The sequence below is a fragment of the Pinus tabuliformis genome, chromosome 9, assembly GCF_031772625.1.
Source record: "Pinus tabuliformis cultivar Carrire ecotype Pingquan chromosome 9, CPIR1, whole genome shotgun sequence".
Lineage (NCBI taxonomy): Eukaryota > Viridiplantae > Streptophyta > Pinopsida > Pinales > Pinaceae > Pinus > Pinus tabuliformis.
Window position 1 is genome coordinate 1,470,665,622 of NC_142307.1, and position 24,004 is coordinate 1,470,689,625.

At 35.0% G+C, this 24,004-nt stretch overlaps 1 protein-coding gene across 2 annotated transcripts in view; it reads right to left on the reverse strand.

Annotated features, from left to right (window-relative positions):
* Positions 1-17,881, reverse strand: part of LOC149154161 (metacaspase-1-like) — a 223,734-nt gene extending 205,853 nt beyond the window's left edge. The window contains exons 1-3 of one of the 2 annotated variants that reach the window (XM_089438589.1): positions 17,369-17,880; positions 15,485-15,818; positions 15,227-15,347 (exon numbers count right to left, since the gene is read on the reverse strand). In XM_089438589.1, the coding sequence (XP_089294715.1) occupies positions 15,227-15,347; positions 15,485-15,818; positions 17,369-17,768 (855 nt within the window). In that variant the 5' untranslated portion in view covers positions 17,769-17,880. Of the gene's footprint in view, positions 1-15,226; positions 15,348-15,484; positions 15,819-17,368 lie in introns of both variants that reach the window. The other variant, XM_089438590.1, reaches the window with a different exon arrangement.
* Between the last annotated feature and the right edge of the window lie 6,123 nt (positions 17,882-24,004).

Consider the following 24,004-nt stretch of genomic DNA (forward strand, 5'->3'; position numbering starts at 1 on the left):
GCAAGGGTAAAGAGAAAAGTCCTCAAAGGTCGATCAATAACATTTCGGATATGAATTTTTCCATCTCTGCTGGGTTGGGATCCTTCCCGACAGAACTGACGAATATAATCTCTCACCGATTCGCCTCCTCGTGGGAGTCCTGATAATGAAAGTGGGGCTGAATTATTCTAAGTTGTAAGGAATTGCTGCTAGTTTTAGTGTTGAGGTGAGATCATTGTGTCATTTATGGTGTGTTCTTGCTGATTCATGAGGTGAAGAAGGCTTGAAGCTGGGAGGATGGTGCTGGATCAGACTTCTTATGGGTTGTAATTCTGTTTGATATCAATAAAGTTGTTCAAGATTTTTAACAATTGATTGTGTTAACTGTAAATGCATTCATTTGTTTATCATATTTCTGATTCTATGATGTTTATGCTGTGATGGATCATTATGCTTTGACAGGTCTTTGTTTCTGTAGTTGTGCAGGTACTCTCCAAGCGTGTTAAGTATGGGGAGGAGTTACGAGATCAGCCAAAGGAGAGGGAGATCGAGCGAGGATTCAAGCAAAAGCTACAAGTTGGTCCCTCATTGTCTTTTTCTTACCTGTTACTCATAGGAAAGATATTGAATTTCTTTGAATGTTGTTTCTAGGTTAGCTACCAAACGTAGAGGGTTAGCCATTCGAAAAGACACTAATTTTCCCAGAAACAAACCTCTATGCTTATTTTAAATCTATGTTAACATACTTGACCTCCCTTCTTCACACTATTCCTTAGACTGATGTATGTCACATTTGTTCTTACACTAACTCTAACTATAATATTTGGCTCATATTCCTATGTTAGATCCCCACCAAAGTGTGCCACCTCATACCTCTTATGTCACGATACAATTGTCTCTTAACTTTTTAGGTCCATTTTAGCATCACTGCACATATCTTCTCTTGCCTCCAGTAGGTCTTCCATAACATTATCACCTCTCTCCCCTTATATTTTATAATTTCACCATAGAATTTTCACCTCTCTTATCTAGCCTTGTGTAGGTTCTCTCTAGCATTTCCACCTCCATTTTCATTTCCCTAGAAACTGGCCTTGCTATCCCTACCATCCTTGGGGAAATTTACTAAATTTTTTGTTGTAGTTACCTAACTTGTGCGAACATGAACCTAGACTATAAAATCTTACCTACATGTAAGTTTAGCTATCACTTCATTACATTTTATACTTATAATTAGACTAATTCATGGTTCTTTACATGTTCTAGCTACTATTTCATTGACATGACAATTAGATATAGTTAGTTTCTAGATATAATAATTTAGCTATTATACCTCTTGAGTGATAGTTATATTTATTTCTCATTGTCTAAACTTTTCATTTATATTTCATAGTTTAATTTATATATTTCTTAATTAGTAGTTAAGATTTCCTAGTCCCCTGCCCTAACCATTTATCCTTCATGCATCTTAACTCTTCTTTCTATTTTTTCTTCCACTTGATTGAAATCATAATGATCCATGGGAAAAACTTGTAGGTCCACATCACATTGATCATCAGGGAATGTGGGCCTTCACATGTACTATGGGATATCATATCCAACCTAGGGGAGGATTCCATTACAACATAAAAGTAATAATCACATTGCAAAGAACCTTAGATTACTCCAATGCACATGCTTTATTCTCTCCTTCCTCATGACTCACTATTGTTACCATGTTTTGGACAATAACTCCTACAAGGGATTTGGTTGTGGGGGGTGAGGTGCAGGGTTATGCAACATATGATATTCATAATTGGGTACTCACATATGACTACCCTTTGATAGATGAATCATGCTCTTATAGATTCCTCCAATGAGGCATCATGTGTTATTCTCATGTTAGCCACGAGTTATCTTATGTCTCCTCTAATGCTTGTTCCTTGCCCTTGGATAGTGTATTTAATATAAGTTAACATATTTCTCCTCCCTTTCTTGTACTATGCATTGGATTGGTGTACGTCACCTTTGTGCTGCAATTATCCCCAAAGAGTAGATGTTGCATCCTATGACTTCATTGGATCATAGCATACTTTACTCTCTTTTATCACCTTTGTTAGGCGTTACATATAATTGTTACATTTCCTCTCTTATATTTCCTATATTCTCCATGTTCACCCTAGCTTCACCACCTTCCCTTTCTTGTTTTATATAGGTCTACTCGAGCATTTTCACCTCCCTTTTCATTCAAATTTATCTTTTTTGTTTTTCTAAGAATTGGTGTCACTATCCCTTCATTGGTTGAAAATCAATTCTAAATTTTGTGATGTAAGTGCCTAGTTTAGGCTAGCATGCACCTATAGTATCAAATATTTCCTATAGGTGAGTTTATGTATCTCTCTTATTATTAATATTTCTCATGAGACTCATTCATTCTTCATTACATATTCTAGTTTATATTTCACTAAATTAGTAATGAAAATTTTCTTATTTCTAAATATCATAATTTAGTTAGTACATCACTTGCATGATAGTTAGATATAATACTATGGTTTTAACTCTACATTTATTTTCATAGTTTAATTCCTATCTTTCTTAATTAGTATTTAATATTTCCCACTCTCCAATCCCAACATTCTTGCTTTTTCATGCATCTACCACCTGCTATTTTTCATTTCCTGTTATCTTTTTGATCCGAATTGGATCATTATATTGTTTTTCCTCGATATCAATGGATTTGGAGTGCAAAAAGTGGAGGAATCAACTCACGGGACTGTTTTTACCGGCGAGGCATAGTTTGGAAAAATGGGGTCTAAAGCCTTTTGTGAGCACTTTGGGGCATAAAATGGCGTTTTTTTCGGGAAAATATTTTTTGCTTAAGTGTCACACATTTTTATTCTATTATACATAGAGATATCTTTACAATGGTGCAATAATCGCGTCAATCAAAGTCTGTATGCAAAAGTTATGCCACTCATGAGTTGACCTTCCAGTTTTCATACCTATAGTTTAGGAGGATGCTGCATCAGCCCCCATTATTCATGGTAAAGGGGATAGCCATGTGTTTGTGATATCAAAAGCTCTAGATAAGTCTATTTTGTAACTGTATTTAAGAGTTGATGTAGTCAAACTTAACCACTAGTAGGCTATCAGGCTCTATTATAATCAGGCAACTAGGAGGAAGATACATTCCATTCATTCGAGAGCATTTTGTTCCATAGCTGAGAAAATATAGCTAGGATAGATAGGAGGTAGAGAAAATAGACAGGATCTATGCACTGTAGTAGCCCACAGGCCACAAATATTACTTCTTTGTATCTGCGACCATATTTCCAGACAGAGAAAGAGAGTGAATCAACCTCACCTTCTAGTTGGGTTTTCTCCTGAAAGGGTTTCCCAGAGATAATATCTTGTGTATTATGTGTGTGTGAGATTATTGTTTCATTCTATACTTTTCTACTTGGTTTAATTGTTACATACATGCACTAATTATAGTTAATTTTATAGATCTAGAAATTAAATAAAACTGTAATAGTGTAGAGTCTAAGATTTGAAATATAATATTATCAGATTTGTTGTGAGGAGCTATCCAGTGGACAATCCATGGAATTTTATGGATAATTTCGCATCAGATTAGGTTTATTTGGATATTTTGTGGAGATTGCAGGGATCTAGATCAACGGGAACAAAAATCGTAAAACCCTAATCATGGGTGACGAACCTATAAATCAACCTCATGATCCTGTAGAGGTGAGGTTTTCGTGGCTCAAAGAACAAGTCGCGGATATAAACCACAATGTAAAACTCCTGATGGTGACCCTAAGTAATAAGATGGGGATATTTGGAGAAGAAGGGGGTTTGAATATAGAGGATAAATCAGAAGGGGGATCGGGAGATCGAGAATGTATAAACAATCAACTAAAGAAAGAACATGGAAAAGATCAACCCAATTCAAGTTTCATGAACCAATCCCTGTTTAAAGTGGAAGAAAAAGTCGATATCAAGCCATACCACGGTGAGATCGATGCTCTGAAGCTAAACCACTGGTTGCAACCACTGGAAGTTTATTTCAGTTTCGATCAGATTGAGGAAGGGTAGAAGATCTCATTTGCACAACTAAAATTGGAGGGCCATGCACTGACTTGGTGGGAGAGCCACACGGAAACCTTGAGGTTGGAGGGAGAACCTCAAGTGACTAATTGGGGGGATTTCAAAACCATCATTAAGTCACAATTTTATCCGATTGGGTACGTGGAAGATGACTGGATCTGGAGGCATTACTTTAGGCAAAAGCCAGGTCAAAGCGTGCAGGAGTACACCACATAATTCATAAAGATGGCTATAATGTTGGGTATCTCTCCAAAGAACCTAGATGTACTCGTCAAGTATTTGGGGGGTTTTCACTGCCATCTACGTGAGAAAGTGATGTTGTTCAAGCCCAAAACGGTCGACGGGGCCTGTGTGCAAGCACACCACATGGAGAATATAGGCCTGAAAAGAGCGCAATCAAGTGGATCAAAGCAAAAGGAGAAACAAGATGATTCTACGGATGGGAAGAAGAAGAAAAAGTGGGGAAAATATAAAAAGATGACAACCATAACGCACTAGTGAAAAGATCCTAGAAACCACTACAACCAATGAAACACAGAGAAGAAGTGTTGAAAGTTTCATCCAGAGATAAACCCAAAGAACAAGAAGAAAGATAATAAAAAGAAGAATCTCATGGCCACTGATTTGAGAAACCAAGTTGAAAGCAACTCAGACGTGGATGAGAAGATTGTTTATACATCAATGTAGAAGGAGGTGAATCTGAGTATCCTTGAACAACAGGATAAAGAAATAAACAAACTCTTTCATGTAAAGATACATGTCAAGAAGACGAATATTGATGCTCTGTTTGAATCAGGATTGTAGGAAAATCTCATTGTAGTAGATTTGGTCAAGAAGTTGGGGCTAGAAGTTCATGATCATCCAAACCCATATCCATTGGGATGGGTACATAAGGATGCAAAGCTGAAGGTAACAAAACAATGCAAAATTATATTTTTTATTAGTGTTGATTTTATTGATGAAGTAGATCTGGATGTGGTTCCCCTTGATGTATGTGGAGTCGTGCTTGGGAGTCCATACATGTACTTGTGTGATGCAATATTCATGAGGAGAGATAACTAGTATCAGCTAATCAACGATGGAAAATCATTCATAATCAACGCGCATAAAGGAAAGTAAAAAATTTCACTGGTAAGTGCCAACCAATCCAATAATTTGATCAGTTCCAACAAGAAGTATGTTTTATTGTTTTTAAGAGAAATTCAGTCTATAGAGGAGTCAATAAGAGACAAGGCATCCCTAGAGGGGTGTACTAAGAGAGAAGTGGAGCATGAGATCCATCTATTGCCAAACACCCCATTGCCAAATATCAGTCTATACAGGTAGTCTGTTATAGAAGCAAGTGAGGTGAAGAAACAATTGCAGCATCTATTGGAACAGGGTTTCATTCGACCGAGTACATCACCATGTGGGTCACCCACATTCATTGTGCCAAATAAGGATGGCACTTAGAGGATGTGTATAGATTACAAGGCATTTAATAAAATCATGCTCAAGAATAGATACCCCCCTGCCTGGGATAGATGATCTGCTAGATAAGTTTCAACAAGAAAAGTGTTTCACCAAGATGGACTAGAAGTCTGGATATCACCAGGTTCAAGTCAAAGAAGAAGATACATGGAAGACCGCCTTCAAAACCAGAAAAGGTTTGTATGAGTGGTTAGTTATGCTATTTGGCCTATGTGATGCACCAACTACATTTATGAGATTAATGAATGATGTATTGCACCCTTTTATAGATTCATTTGTTATTGTCTATTTGGATGATATAATGGTATATAGTGCTACCTAGGAGGATCATATTTCACATTTGACGCAGGTGTTGGAAACATTGAAGAAGCACAAGCTACTAGCAAATCTCAAGAAGTGCGTATTTGTGTAGCAGTCCTTGGTATATTTGGGATATGTGATTGGTGGAGGAGAATTGAAGATCGATCCTTCCAAGATGGAAGACATCATGAAATGGCAAGTTCCTACTAATGTTACTGATATTAGGAGTTTCATTGGAGAAACACAGTGCTTTGTTTCAATGGTAGCAACATGGCTCCATGCCATAACAACAAGTGGTAAGAGTTTCCAGTGGGGAAAAGGGAAGAAAAAGGTTTTCGATGAGTTAAAGAAGAAGATTAGTGAAGCACCGGTTTTGGCATTACCAAACTTGCAACGACCCTTTGAAGTGGAGACAAATGCGAGTGGGTATGTTGTCTTGATGCAAAGAGGAAGGCCCATTTGCTACCATTATTAAGTATTTCATGGCGAATTTATTAACTACCCCACCTAAAATAAGGAGCTCTATTCCATGGTGCAAGCTGTGAAGAGGTGGAAGCACTATCTAGTGGGAAAGAATAAAATAATCCACAAAGATCACCAGCCGTTATAGTACTTTAGGCCCAGAATAAGCTACAACAGACCAGACACTACAAGTGGATGGGGTTTTACAACAATTTCATTTGGTGATCAAGTATAAGAAGGGCAACACAAACAAGTTGGCCGATATGCTTTCAAGGCCACCCACATCAAATATTACAGATTTGGGGTTACTCTATAGGCTAGATAAGCTATGTGTTCCTAAAGGTGAGTGTTTGCAGCTGATTAGAGAGGCTCACACCTCCAATGTTGTAGGGAAATTTGGTGTAGGGAAGACCGACGCTAACTTATAGAGGTATGTGTATTGGCCCAAGATGTAAGAGTAGGTAGCTAGGTTCATAAGAGGATGTATGCTTTGTTGTAGCAGCAAGCCTAACAATAGGAAATAGGGTCTCTATCATTCCTTACCTGTACCTACTCGTCCTTGGGAAATCCTTTCCATGGAGTTCGTGGGAGGTTTAGTGACAACCAAGAAGGGACATGAATACCTATTCATGGTAGTTGACATGTTCAGAAAGATGTGTGTTCTGATGCCCTGTAAAAATACCATCAATAGACAAAAAGCAAAAAGCTTTGCTTTGGACAAGTTTGGGTACACTTTGGGATACCAAGAAGCATCATTTCAGATAGGGATATAAGATTTCTCAGTGAATTCTAGACTACATTGTGGGAGAATATGGACAAAAAGTTGAAGAGATCTACAACATTCCATCCACAAATAGATGGGAAGACATAAGTAGTCAACAGGACTTTGGTGCAGCTTCTGAGGGGTTACAAACAGAACCATCCGAAAACATGGGATGAAAATTTGGTATATATACAAAATTATTATAATAGAGCAGTCCACACTTCTACAGGAAAGTCCCCATTTGAAACTTGTTTTGGATATTTTCCACCTTCACCTTTAGATATTGCATATGGGCAGTAAGGAGGAGTGAAGGAAGACCTTACAAGAGATGCTTTGAGAGCTAGAAAATTTATAGAGAAGATTAGGTAGATACATCTATAGGTACAGGAAATACTGCATAAGTCGTAGGTGAAGTATAAGGTCAGGCATCATCAACAAAAAATAGAGAAATCATTCAAGGGGGGAGACAGAGTATGGCTACGGTTAAATAAGGAGAGGTTGCAGGGGCCTGGTAAGAAAATCAAGGCTCTAAGGTATGGTCCCTTTGAGATACTATAAAAGGTGGGTGATAATGCCTATCGACTCAGTTTACCACCATATATGCACACTTACTCAGTTGTAAATCTAGAGAATTTGAAACTCTATGAGCCTTCCAAGCTAGCTCAGGAAGAGGAACAGGTCCTACCTTCTGTGGAGGATTTGGCACCATATGCTCAAACAAAGTTGACATAAGATACAATTTCTTAGAAGAGGTCTAGAACTACAAGACAAGGGAAACAAGACCTTTGGCAGATTGGGTTGAAGGGACAACTTCTAGGAAAAGCTAAATGGTACACCAAAGAGAAGGTGGAGGAAAATTTTCCTCACCTCATTTAGTAAAAGATTTTGGGGACCAAAAGCCTCCCAAAATGGGGAGGTGTGATCTGAATTGGATCATTATATTGTTTATCATCCATCTTGATGCATTTGGAGTGGAAAAAGTGGAGGAATCAGCTCACGGGACCGTTTTTACTGGCGGAACCCAGTTTGGCGAAATGAGGCCTCAAACCATCTGAGACAATTTTGCAAAATCAAATGACACTTTTTGGGGTTAAAACTTTATCGCTCAAGTTTTGAACCTTTTCATGTTATTCTACACACAAAGAGATTTCCAACGACACAAGAATTGCATCAATCAGTGTCCGTATGCAAAATTTATGCCACTTAAAATTTAACCTTCCTGTTTTCATACCTATAATTCGGGAGGATGCCGCATCAGCCCCCATTATTCATGGAAAAGGGCCTATCCATGTGTTTGTGATGTAAAAGACTCTAGAAGAGTCTATTTTGTAACTCTAGTTAAGATTTGATGTAGTCAAACGTAAACACTAGTAGGCTATCGGGCTATGTTATAACTAGGCCACTAGGAGGAAGAGACATTCCATTCTTTCGAGAGAATTTTGTTCCATAGTTGAGTAAAGATAGCCAAGAGAGATGGGAGGTAGAGAACACAGAGAGAATCTGTGCATTTTAGCAGCCCATGTGCCACAAGCATTACTTCTATATTTTATCTACAACCATATTTCCAGATAGAGAAAGAGAGCGAAGCGACCTCACCTTTAGCTGGGTTTTCTCCCGAAAGGGTTTCCTAGAAAGCATATCTTGTGTATTATGTGCACGTGAGATTATTCTTTCGTTCTCTACTCTTCTTCTTAATTTAGTTTTTACATGCATGCACTAATTACATTTAATTTTATAGATCTAGAAATTAAATAAAACTGTAATAGTGTAGAATCTTAGATTCTAAATATAATATTATCAGATTTATTGTGAGGAGTTGTCAAATGGAATATCCACGGTAGTTTATGGATCACTTTTGCTTGTTTAACATCATAACATTCCATGGGAGACCCTTGTATCTCCACATTACATCAATGATGGGGGCATGGATGCCTTCACATGTACTCCAAGATATCATAGCATGATCAATGAAGGATTTTCTCATGACATTGAAGCATTAGCTCACAATAGAAAGAAACCTATACGAATCCCTTGAATATGACTTCTTCTCTCTTTCCTTTTAACTTTCCATTGTCCCAATAGTATGGAAAACAAATTTGATAGCGGGTAACCCCGCCAACCCAGAATCTCAATTTGCCATGCATATAAAAATGCAATTCCAAATTCATCTCAACTCATTAGCCATTCCCAATCATACAAGCGGAAGCTTAAAATTTATCTTCAGAAAATGATTATCACTTTATGGTTATGAACCCATTCTCATGTTTAAACTAGCAAATTAATACCACTGTTCGAACTCAGAGTTGCAAATATATGTGCGCCTTTACCTTTTTAAACCTGCCAAACTGTGTGAAGACCCACACATTCTATGATGACATCGGTCCATACTTATGCAAGAACCTGCCTTTGTTTGATGCGCATTCCATCATGATTCCATTCCGCGATTCCACTGTTTGCTACAGAGCTTCTTACCCGCTCAACGATTTACAATTCTGAGCAATCAACTTCCAAATCAATTTTTCCATTCTGGGTCATTCACCGACTGGCGCTTTCAACATCGAATCAAGTTCACCAACATTAACATTGCACTGCCCAACGCATATCCAAACTTCACTTTCCTATATCAGATCAACGCACTATCAAACAATTTAAACTTACTTTCTCTGCGCCTTCATGAGACCATACAGCTCCATTTCTGCGATCAAATAAGAACATTAGTACTACAATATTTCAATCACCAAATCTATCATTTTCATTAGTGGCTTGTTCCTCCGGTTTGCTCTTTGGTGCTACACCACATGCATTCAATTATATATTTGCTTAGCTAATATTAAGTTTCCAATGCCCACAACTCACCTTCGTTCTTGGATTAATTATACAAGTACCTATTCCATTCAACGCCTCAGGAGACCAGCCACGACCTTTATATATGTTGACCGATACAAGGACGGCTTGCCTCGCATTCTCCAACGACAGAATTTCTTGTCATTCCACTTTTCACACATTTAGACGTTCTCACTGTGGAGTCAACCTCATCTCTACAACTAATTCAATTTGCTCAGCACTCTTTTCCGCATTCTGTTCAATCGACTGCTCTCTAGTATTTCACAAATTGACTTTAAACCTTCTCACATTCCTACAATTGAATCATCAACATGCCATTCATGATTGATGCTTCGAATTGCCATTTAAACTTATGGCAATCGCTGTGGGTATTACATTTCAATTGTGCGCTGTCTGCAAATCTTCAGAAAGTCGACATTATTTAAACAATATCGATTTTCCCTACAGAGTTTTGTCTACTACAATTAATAACATCGATTCTTTCAACTTATGTGCAGAGTCACATCACAAAGGTTATTAAAATCAACGTATTCATACAAATCGAATTCAGGTCTGCACAGGATTGTGTCTTGTGGCTTCAAGCGCTAAATCAATAGCGATTACTACAATCGATTATACGCAAGAGAACTGGTTCAACATAAAACTACAGCCTCAAATGTATTAGAATACCATCATTCACGCAGAGATTTAACACCATTTACATTCAATGATTATGGATTGCAGTTTTCACACAAAATGATGTGGATTCAAGCATATCAAATCAGTTCTTCATATATTGAACACATAACTTCAATAATGGCATAAACTTCAGAACATCAAACGTTGTATTAATACATACACTACTTACATAAAATCTCCTTCCTTGGCCTGATTTCCAATCGGTGGCCCTTTACAATTGCCCGAAGGCTTCCAAGTAGAAACCCCTGCTCCCTACTCTGTTTCTCTACTCACACTCTCTCTCTCTCTCTCTTCAACTATTCCAGTGTCTTTTCCTCACAAAAACCACTCATATTTATACACAAATAATGCATTTAATTCACTCCAAAAGTCTCTCCACCCAATCCTCAACTAAATCTATATTTTAGGTGTGGACTCAACAAACTCCGATACATAGTATTCCTAATCCCAAATTTGGCTCCTAATCTATTTCTCTCATATCCTTTTAATTAATAAAAGAATATTTACAAAAACCTCACTTATATAATTTATCTAACAATTTAATTAATAAAATAATAAAAATGTCACACCCCCTTTATTTACATCATTAAAATGAAAATTGGCCTTGATGCTCCTACATCAAAGTTCAAAAAGGGTAGAAAATGTAGAATATCAAATTCACACTTCGGTACTCACATACACCTACCAACTGAAAGTTGCATCATATTATCCATTCTTATACCACATTCAATTCCAACCCACCCAGTATCAATCTAACACATTTAAATAATTACTTAGCGATATGGGTCACCTTCCTAGAGGCCTTGTCACCTTGTCCTACATGTATGGCCTCTATAAGCTTTCTAACAGTTAGGTGGGGTCCCTATGTACCTTCTCTCCCTAGATCTTAGGTATTTGGTCATTAGTGTTGTTCACTCCAACCCTTAGGGATTTTTCTAACTTCATGGCTCTATGTGGGAGTGCCAATCCCTTGGTTGGGTCCATCGTCACTTGTTATGCCTCATTTTGGGACCAAAGTAGCCCAAATTCATTTTTGACTTGCTATTTGTAGAGTAAGATTGATTCAAAACTCAATAGCATTACCTATCTATTGATTGGAAGTAGACCCCAAATTTCCTTGCAATGCCACAACTATGAATACATAGTATCCATAATGCAGAGTCATTATGGCCTTAAAACCCAAAGCATTACTTTACCAAACCTATGACACTTACTCAATAAGGATTTTATGATTGTTTCATATGACTCAAACCCTATAATGGCTAACCTAAAATTCAATTATACCTTTAGGTCACTTCATTACCTATTTATAATGTTTAATTCCTTTTTGTAGGGCCTCTTATCATCTTTTGAAATATTTTATATTTAGAAAATCCCAAATTTTTAGAAGCACACTTAGGAAAGCTATTGATCTTATTCTATCTCTCTCATTCCCTAGGGATACTTGTATATTTCATGTTCAACAACTCTATAGGATATCTTGTGGCTAGCTTGGGCCAAACCTTGCAAGCTGGATTGATTCATCATATGGCATATTCATTGTCTTAATTCTAGTCATATCTCGAATGCTTCAAGTTAAAAGCCTCAATATAGGTTCCATAACATCTAGATAAAAGGAGGTGTAATCCCTGAGCACTAGGGTCTCTTTGTGATACATTTTCATTGATTTATATGTATAGTAGGAGATCGCCCTTTGAGACTTAAATCATAGATAAATTGGAGGATGGGAAAAACATTTACTCTAAAATCTTTTGTTGTAAAATCAACAACCCCTTCATTTCATCATTAAGAATGAGAACTGATAGAATCCAATCTCTTGGACAATAGTTTGACAACTTAAATTAGCTTTCCATCCCATGCACACCTATGATAATGGATGTTTCAACTTATGAAAGGAGTTACACATTAGTCGATGATGGGCGTTATATTATATCATCTATCCATGGAAGGATGAATTTTCTTGTGACATGATGCATTCCAATATCTACAATGTGTTGTTGGCTTGGCCCAATTTTAGGGGTACCATACAATTTACAAGTCATGGATCAAGGTGTTGTCCTCACTATCAAATAACAATGGTAATTTAGCATTCCTCTGGAAATAACATAATTCAAATTTGTTTTAAATTTTTATCAAATATTTTTGTAAGTTTATCATCCATACTTAAAAGTCCATTATATTGATAATTTATTTAATGTTTGTGTAAAATATTGTAGTGATAGTCCAAGTATCATTTTATGATCTATCCTACATAATAGAAATGATTGAATGCACTTATATGCATATGCACTATTTTTTTCAGGGATATATAAGATTGACACTCATCTATTAGGTGTATAGTTACAATTTATCTAGTATGTAATGTATCACTACCCATGGAACTCAAAAAATGTGAATCCTTTATGTAGAAATAAAGGGAAATTCAATGCCAAATATAGGATCTCTTATAAAATGGATACATTTAGTAAAATATTTCTCCTTATGTAATCTATATTATATGTGCACCCACAAAAGATGGAACTTTCCACCTCTACATTAACTATTATACCTAAAACAAGGTCACACTCAAGAATATGGGTCCAATCACAACTATTGATGATGTTCGAGACACATTATAAAGTCTTGAGTTCTTCACTAGAATTTACTTATGTATGGATATAATTAGGTTCCTATGGACCCTTAGTATGTTTGGAAGGTGGCAATTAGATCTAGGGATGGGTTCTATGAGTGATTGGTGATTCCCTTTTGATTAAGTAATGCACTAGATACTTGCATGTGACTTATGAAATATGTCATGCTGAAATGTACACATAAATTTATCATTTTTATTTTATTTATTTTCTTATCTTCAACTAGAGACGATCTTAACACCTCCAAAACAACACCCTAGATCATAAAACCTTGTGCAACAAAAATGTTTATGTATAACATGAAAAATGTTAATTCTTTAGGGAAAATTAAAATACCTTGGCTTTAATTTTGATGTGATATGTGTGTATGTGGATCTGGAGAAGGAACGCATCATCAGAGACTAGATTTTCCCTCACGACAACATCAGGATATAAATATGTCTTGAAAAAATTCTTTAGATTATTTTACTTAGTCATATCTTACATTGCACACAATTATTGTGATGTATTTTGTGGATGTTCCAAGAATCTTGGTAATAGTTAGGGAATAATATAATAATATACACTTCTTGCGTGGAATTATAAAAGTTTATATCATTTATGGGAGACAATGGGAACCTAGAGTAGGATTTATATAGGAAACATAAAATTTCAAGGGGATTCCATTTTTTACTTAGATTCTGTATTATTGTTTGAGGGCTCTTCTCACAATATTCATTAATATCTCTTTCTCCTTTCTTATATGCATAGTTCTTCTATATTTCCTTCTCTTTCATTTTTCTAAGATATCATTGGTCATGATATTTTGGTGTCTTCTCCATTCAAAAATATGGAAAGAACCTAGAGATGGGATTTAGGATTTTTTTTTCTTTGTCATGAAAATTATCTTTCTCATGTTATTGAATAATTTTCTTCCATGTATTTGATTTCAAGAATGGTCAAATAAGCATGAATAAATCCCACGTGAATTAGTTTGTCATCATCTAACCCTGTAGATTACTTCCTCGTCATCAAGTTCACGGATTTTAAAAGAGAGGTTTGGTTATTATATGGAATATTGAGATTTATACTTGCACATTTATTAATATAACACACACATGGACATTATCCTTCACTCTAAATTTACTTGGTTATTAATACAATATGTTGCTTTTTTATTCAAAAGTGTATATATATATATATAGATATATATATCCTTTTGTCTTTCTCTATATATCCCCTCATTTCACTCTCTCTTATATCAATATCTCATTTTGTATGAGGTCCCATTCATGCTCTATTATTCCCTCTTTATTTTACACTCACATTTATTTCAACAAACACTCCTAATTTCCTTTGAGTTTATTATAAAAACCATTAAATATTAAATGCAACTTATAATACCTTTAACGTGCATATTCATTCAATAAATCAATGGTCCATTAAATATTAAATGCAACTCATAATACCCTTAACGTGCATATTCATTCAATAAATCAATGGTTGGATGGTAAGGGGAGCACCAACCTCTCAATGGAGGAGAAGGCCTCATATATCCTTAATTACGTTAATAATCTTATTTTGTTGTATGTCTTTAGGTCATCAAAGTATATTAATTCTTGGTTTAAGCTAACTTTTCATATTTAAGTAGGACTACCAAAATTTCCTTCTATATTGGATAACAATTGGATAACGCCCATATAGTTTAGTTCATTTATATCGTAGAGCATGAACCTTGATGGATAACATGTCTCATCCTAACTCAATGGGTACCATTACTCACGAGAAAGGAAATTGCTTTTCATATCTATATGCTTATGATATGTGTCATAACTTTTCCAAACATCAACATTCCTAAAAAGTGTTTAATAACCGGTAAAAATCATCCGACCACTTTTTTTCATGTGAAAAAACGCATCCTATGTGATGTCATAATAACTTTAAATTAAATTTATTTAAATTATTTTTAATTAAAAAAAGGACTAACATAAATAAAATTACATTTAAGACTTGCACGACCGATAGATGAACTTACCTTAGTGTCTGCAGAGGTCTGGTCATCACCACAACCACTAAAAGATATGGCTTCACCTCCACTTGTTCCTTTGGGTGCACCGTTTCGAGGTGTGTGGTCCTCCCACTCACATTTGCCCAGACTAAATTTGACAACAAAAGCAAAATCAAAAAGATATTTGAAAAAATATAAGAACTTGTTATAATTCTCACGAACAATTAAGAAGTGAAAGCTTGCGTATAAAATTGTATGCCAGACTTGAGGACATGAAAATCTGACCTGGGTTTGAAAACACAGACATAGGGCAGATCTAGAACAGTGCCACTGTGGCAGGCGTCGATGATTGCATGCAGTCGAGCTCCAGGTGGAATGGGTCTTACCAGCGTCTCATTGATTTCATCGTCCACAATCATCCCTGCCTCCTCAAAATCGAGGGGCAAAAGCGTTTCGTTGTACCCGTCTACTTCTTCGCCTTTATAATCTTCTTCCTGACAGCCATGGCCAGAATAATGAAATACCAGAGAGTCCCCGGCTCGGCAATCCTCAACCAACCAACGCATCCACCTCAGCATATTTTGCCTTGTGGGGATTCTTTTGGAGTCTTCCTCGTCCTCTGCACAGAGTTTAAACCAGGAAACTATAAACATTAGCTCACATGAGTTGTCCAGTGAGATTTCTTAGTGGGTAGATCTCGATAGATGTAATTTAAATAATAATAAAAAATAATAAAATTGAATTTTTAATATTAAATTATGAATAAGAATATTTTTTTGTGAAATATAAATTAATACAGAATCTAAATAAACTTAAAAGGGGAGGAGTTGCTCGGAAAGTTATGGAAATTCCAGTAATATTTAGAGAAAATCCAATAAGGATTTTTGTAATTTTTAGAGAAAATCCAGCAAGGATTTTTGTAAATCCAAGTTATAGTTGTTAAACTTCAAAATTTTAGGTGTCTTAGAAGTTTTTGATGGTGCTGAATCCATTTCCACCATAAAAACACGATTTAAACACTGCCTCTACAAGATTTTTAAATTTTTTTTGCCAGGATTCCAGCCACTTTTGACTGTCCAAACAATTCTTCCATGTTATTAGAAAACTCCAAAATTAAATACATAATACCATAAATATAATAATATAATTCTATTATCCTTCCCAGCAAAATTGAATACATGATGTCATTCTCAAGTATACTAATATAATTCCATTATCCAAAACACATTCTATGTGCAAGCATGTATAATAATATAATTCCTTTATCCAAAAGACATCCTAAGTTAATTGGAATAAAGGTTACTTTTAGATATTCTTCTACTAAAACTTTTTGGATTTTGTGTTTACATGAGAGATTTTGTGTTTACATTAGAGTTAGATACTCCAATATTCAAAACAAATTTAACAGTTAATTTTATTTTATATTTATTTGATATATATTAAATATATTAGATATACAAAATTTATAATAAATTTAGTTAATTTTATTTCATATTTATTTGATATATAGAATCTTTAATATATAAGATATACAAAATACTGGAATTTCTCTTATTTTCTTGGTGAATTTATAGTTTAGTTAGATTATTTTGTTGATAAATATATATAATCATTAAAATACTTATTCTATTTATAACATTGAGAATGTATAAAGCAATAACAATAACAAGAATGAATAGAGGTAGGAAAAGGAAAAATATTTTGAAATTTTTTTATTATTGTGTAAATCCCTAACAAAAATAGATAGAGTTAGGAAAAAGAAAAACATTTTGAAAACCCTTGATTAATGTGTAAAGCTCTAACAAAAGAAGATGGAGAATGGATGGAAGTAAGAAAAGAAAAAACATTTTGAAAACCCCTCTTTCATCCCTATCTAAAATTTGACTTGCAGCTATAAATTTCAGTATTTTGGGTCTCTAAAGAGTTTTGATGGTGCTGAATTCATTTCCACCCACTAAAAAATATTCAAACACTCCTATTATCAGATTTTTTTGAAAAACAAATCTCTAAATTCCATAGAAAAATAACTTCCTAGACTAATTTATAGCCTTGGTAGACCAGGCTCAACCCTAGCCCAAAAAAATATACCTATAAAACTTCAAGGTTATCTAAAATTTTCAAAAAAATATTCTTTCAGCGGCCTCAAACAACATGAACTATGAGACTTACCTGTGAGAGTAACTATAGAGTCTTCCGGGAATTTGAATCTGGTTGTGAGCAGATATTTCATACAGATCACATCGTTGATGCAGCCTTTCAGCTCGTATGGCGTATTTCGGTAAGCAATCCCGCAGAGAACGGCTCTTTTGTTACCAGAGATTCGAACCAGTGGAGGACTAACAATAGTCGGCTCCTGTACGGGTTTATTGAAATATCTGGGTTTATTAAAATTTCGAGCACCTGGCATTATCGGTCGTCTCCCGGCGGGGTTCGGCCGGTAATATGGTTCTGGTCGGCGAACCCCGACATGAACACCGCAGTAGTCACAGCGAAAACCATCAAACCCTGGAGGAAGCCATATCCCGTTTCGGCAATTTGGACAATGAACCAGCTCGGCTTCTTCCATCATCTCTACTTTCGTTCGTGAAACTTTTCCTCCTCGTAATACCCTCTGTATCTATCTCATCTATTCAGAATCATATATTGAAAATGGTGTGAACACTTATGCAGGTCAGAGCTGTGGAATCGAAAAAGATTGAAGCATATATCTTTTTTCTGACCAGCTGTGAGAATCATGTTCGATCCTATCTATTCAGGACAGACCAAAGGTATTCGATGCGATCAGTACGCTGGAATTCTTTTCCAAAATTCTGACTGGAATATTTTATTGGAGTCGTAACTTATCTAACGGAATTTTGTTTATACTCCATTCATTTTTTTCCTTTTGGTTTGGATATGGATATATGAATTATAGATTGTCATAATAGAAACTTGATTTGTGGGTGGAGAGAAAGACAGACGGAATATCAATAAAAGGTATCTCTACAATGGCGTCTGAATATAACCAATTTATTGAATACACTAAAGTATCTATGGAATATCATACCTAGGAATCTACAGATGTCACGGTCCTTTGCACTTGTTCCAACTAGCCGAAAGGGCTTGGGATTACATTGGAGGCGACTCTCCATGTCCGCCAAGTAAGCATCCAATCTTTCCACGAAAAAATCTCTCGTGGCATTGCACCCACCAAATATTGTTTAAGGAGAAAATGTTATCATTCTTATCTTGGTGTTTTTCCTTTAGAACTCGACCTAACACATCTTGAGCTGCCAATATAAGGTGATGGAGTCTAGGTATTGGTTCCTTTTATTGGACAAAGTTGTCATTGATGTAATACATTAGAGCATTGATTGAATGATAAACCCTAGAATGAAGCCCTATGGATAGAAAACATGTATGATTATTGAAACCCTATGAATAGAAAACCCTAGAATGGTTGGTTGGCAAGCCTAAATGATAATTGTTGAAGAAACCCTAAATGCAATGAGCAAACCCTTAGTTGATGAAAATTCCCTAATACACTTTGATGAAACCTTAGCAATATTGAAGGAACCCTAAATTCCCTAGTCCCTAAAATTGTTAACCCTAAGTGTTAAAAATGACAAAATTCGTTTGTATATGCAACTGTAAAGATGACCTATGCAATATGTGCGTAAATCCCTAAATGAATATGATAAGTGCATAAATAAGTAAGTGCTAACCAACAAGCAAAACCCTACTTCATATCCCATGATGTCCAAAACATTCATACACATACAAATCCTTGGGGCATAAAAAGCCTAGTCTCCTACCCTAAAGCCCTAATTCTAAAGGGATACCCTAAATTCCTATCCACATTCTAAATATACATACCCTAAAGGCTACCATAATCCTTAAATTCTTGAATCTATCCCTAATGTTTGAATATATATATATATATATATATATATATATATATATATATAAACCTATACATATAAACCTATGTGTATTCGGATTAGGATGATGAAGTTCAAGTGTTTTCATTGAAAATTACAGTACACAAAAAGGACCAGCTCAACAATTACCTCCTTCTAAAGTACTCGATCCTATGGTATTTTGACTTTTCTTCCTCTATTTAAAACTATCCTCACCTGTATGGATTCATTATTTAACAACATCAAGTCCTACCATGGAAGGGACATGATGGACAATGCATTAGAATTCGAGAAATTAAGATTATCCAGAGCGAAACTGATATATAGCCTTAGATATAGCTCATGGATATATCAATAATATCTCTAGAATATCTATTGTTGCATCCCCTGATGATGGACTCACTTGGTAGTCCAAAACGTTGAGTTCATAAAACTCTATAACAGGTAATTCCTCCTCTATTTAAAACTATCATCACCTATATGGATTCATTATTTAACAACATCAAGTCCTACCATGGAAGGGACATGATGGACAGCGCATCAGAATTCAAGAAATTAAGATTATCCATAGTGAAACTGATAAATAACCTTAAATATAGCTCATGGATACATTAATAATATCTCTAGAATATCTATTGTCGCATTCCCTAATGATGGACTCACTTCGTGGTCCGAAACATTGGGTTCATAAAACTCTATAACAGGTCATTCCTCCTCTATTTAAAATTATCCTCACCTGTATGGATTCAGTGTTTAACAACATCAAGTCATACCATGGAAGGGACATGATGGACAGTGCATCAGAATTCGAGAAATTAAGATTATCCAGAGCGAAACTGATATATATATATATAACCTTCAATATAGCTCATGGATACATCAGTAATATCTCTAGAATATCTATTGTCGCATCCCCTGATAATGGACTCACTTGGTAGTCCGAAACATTAGGTTCATAAAACTCTATAACAGGTCATTCCTCCTTTATTTAAAACTATCCTCACGTGTATGGATTCATTATCTAACAACATCAAGTCCTACCATGGAAGGGACATGATGGACAACACATCAAAATTCAAGAAATTAAGATTATCCAGAGCGAAACTGATATATATAACCTTAAATATAGCTCATGGACACATCAGTAATATCTCTAGAATATCTATTGTCTCATCCCCTGATGATGGCCTCACTTGGTAGTCCAAAACATTGGGTTCATAAAACTATATAACAAGTCTTTCCTCCTCTGGTTAAAACTATCCTTGAACTATTTATTGTACTTGATTCATTATAAAGAGGATTGGAGTTCTCATCAATTCTTATTAATAAAATTATTCTATTATTATTAATTTTTTGTTCTATCTTAAGTGATCTTAACTAGTAAAATAAAAATTGTAAAAAGAAAAACTCATTTAGAACCCCTCTCAAAATTTCCAACAATTAGTATCAAAGCCAGTACCTTCAATCTCAGCCTAATAGATGGAAGGTATATCCTTAGAAAAAAAATGGAAAAGACAAGGAATAAATCCTCCAACCCCTCTAAAGATGTCTCTTCTTCAATTGTGAAAACAAAAGAAAATCAAGTCGCGGAAGCTTTGTTGGTCGATGGGATAAACTATGAGTCATCTAGAAAAAGAATGAAATTCTCTTTGATGGATAAAGAATTTGAAGTATAAAATTCAATGACTAATGGAAGCCTAGAGGAGTCAAAATAGTTTGATACAAAATCTATACAAAAGATATTGAGTGGTTTACCAAATCCTATAGAGGTCAATGTGGATAAATGTTCATCAACAAAAGAGCTTTGGGAGAATCTTCAAGATCTTCACTCAAAAGGATTGTTGGTTGTGACCTCTAATCAAGAAGATGATGGAAAATATCACAAAGATGAACCAGAGAAGACAACTGAAAGCAAATATGAAGGCACCAATTGCATAAAGGAAGATGATGATGAAGAAAACTCTGAAGTAGAAATTGAAATAAACCTCAAGACAAAGATTGTAGCTAGCCCAGAAGAGATAAGCAGTTTGAAAAAGGAAAATGAGGAACTCAAAAAACAAGTACAAGATATTGATCATGATCATGACAAGACAAAGAAGGAAGTTGTCCTTTTAAGGTATCAAATACAAGAAAAGGTTAAGAATATAAAAAAACTTAAGGAATAATTGTAGCAAAACAAGAAGATACATCATGAAGAAGTCATATCCATGACAAATCAGTTAGACAGAGAAAAAAGAAACGAAGAGAATTTGGAAAATTGTCTTAAACAAAAGGTCTAAAGAATTGAGAAAAGTTGGTCAGTATAGAGAAGAATTCACTTCCCTAAAAGATCATCTAGAATAATCAAATAAATAGATGCAAGGATTTGAAGTTAAGAGTTTAAAAGAAGAATTTCTCCTCCTAAAAGGACAAATTGATGAAGAAAAGAAGGAAAGAGAAATCTTGCCATTCCAAATCAAAGAAAAGGATGAAGAAAATAACAAATTTGAAGCAAATTTCATGTATTTTAAAGTCCAAGCATGTGAAGCAACAAGGGTGAAGGGAGAAATTGAAAGTAAATTGGAAAAGAAATATGACGAATGTGAGAAGATGAAATCAGAGATTGTTTCCCTAAATAAAGAAGTTGATAAACTAAAGAAGAACTTGAAGAATTCTCAAGTATTGGATGACCTTCTCAGTCATCAAAGATCCCCTCTTGATAAATCTGGTCTTGGATATGCAGGAAGTCTTTTTGAAAAAGTGATGCAAACCTTAATGCATCAAAAGACAAGAATGTGGAGAGCCTTGAAAGTTGTGCTAATTCCCCAAGTTCGAGCAAAATCAAGGAACTATAGAATAACATTAGAAGATCCTTTTCTCCTAGAATATACGATGCAATAAACAATGAATATTATCAAATAACCTCAAGGTATAACATATTTAGAGATGCACAAAGGAAATCCTCATTTTGCCAGGTATCTACCTATAATTTTTGGCTATTGTTACTCTTGTAAAAAGTTTGGTCCTATGGCAAAGGATTGCACAACATATAACAAAGACATTTATCAGGACTTCAATAAGTTCCTTATAAGTAAATTTGTAGAAATATACTCAAATATACACAACTACGAAGATTATGATTTACTATTTATGTGTAAAATTGAATGCTTCAAATACCATAATGTTGGACATATCGCTCAAGATTGCAAGTTGAAGTGGGTTCCTAAATAATTTAAAGAATTTACAACCTAGCATGGGAAAATAGTCACAAAGGTTTGGAGAAGGAAGTAGGTTTCACCAGAAAAATAACATATTGAATCTGTCTTGAATGCTCAAGTCATTAATTCTTGTTGTCGATTAACTTAAGGGAATCATAAAAATATCATGCACACTCTTAGGTGGAGCACAAGTCAAACACCATGATAATATGAAGGATAGTGGAAACAACTCTATGAAAAGAATATTAGCACAATAACAAGGGTGACATGACAAGAATGATAGGGGAAGAACTTGATGAAAGGGCATTGTTAGGAAAAGTAGCCCATTTTTCATTGATGTCAAAGGTGGAGAGAATACTAAAAGGGGGTAATTATTGCCATCAATGGAAAAATGGGAGATTGCTGGACAAAGTTGTCATTGACGTTAATACATTGTAGAATTGATTGAATGGAAAACCCTAGAATGAAGCCCTATGGATGTCAAACATGTATGATTATTGAAACCCTATGAATATCAAACCTTAAATGGTTGGTTGGAAAGCCTAAACCCTAATTTTTGAATAAACCCTAAATTCCCTAGTCCCTAAAATTGTTAACCCTAAGTGTAAAAAATGACAAAATTCCTTTGTATATGAAACCCTAAATATGACTTATGCAATATATGCATAAAGCCATAAATGAATACAATAAGTGCATAAATAACTAATAAATAAGCAAGAAGAAAAACCCTAGTTGATTCCCCATGGTGTACTAAACATTCATACACATACAAATCCTTGGTGCATAAAAAGCCTAGTTTCCTACTCTAAAGCCCTAATTATAAAAGGTTATCCTAAAGTTTTATCCACATTATAAATATCCATACCATAAAGAATGTCATAATCCTTAAATTCATGAATCTATCCCAAATGTTTGAAAAGAAAATTTATTTTGACACCTACACAATACCCTGAAGATTGTTGTTTACACCAGCTTCAAGAAGTCTTCAATCCCTCCCCAACCAATCCATTTTCATTCCCTAAGTCACCTTTGTTATGGGTATATTAATTTTTAAATTATAAAAAATACATGTTTATCATTCTTTTAGGTTGACTCTCTAACACTTAAGTCAACCCTTAAGCCAACCGACATGCCCTTTCATTGTGGAAAATAAATATATATATATATATATATATATATATATATATATATATATATATATATAATCCTATGTGCATTCAAATTAGGGTCATGAATTTGAGGTGTTTTTGGTGAAAATTACAGTACAAAGCAAGGATCAACTCAACCATTTCGGCCTTCTACAACACCCGACCCTGTGGTATTTCAGATTTTCCTTTGAGGCAAATTTCGACTTCATGAGACTTGTTCATATTTCAAAATTTGACCCTTCTCTATCACATTTCACACCTGACCTTTTTGCAGACCTTTTAAGACCTTAAATTGGTGGTTTTGTGGAGGATCTTTACCCTCCCTATGGCCTATTCAAGAATTGTAGACATATGATGATATCACTTGTATACCTATGGAGTTTTTGACCACCTCTTGGAGTTGTGCCTTGAAAAGAGAAGACACCTTTTTGGGAGAATTACAGTAGAATGGCTAGGAACATTGGTGAAGACTACTATTTAAAGCACTGTTGAATCATTTCTTAAACCATTGATTGTAGCATTTTCTTCAGAGTATTGCTAAAGCATTGTTGAATATTTTTG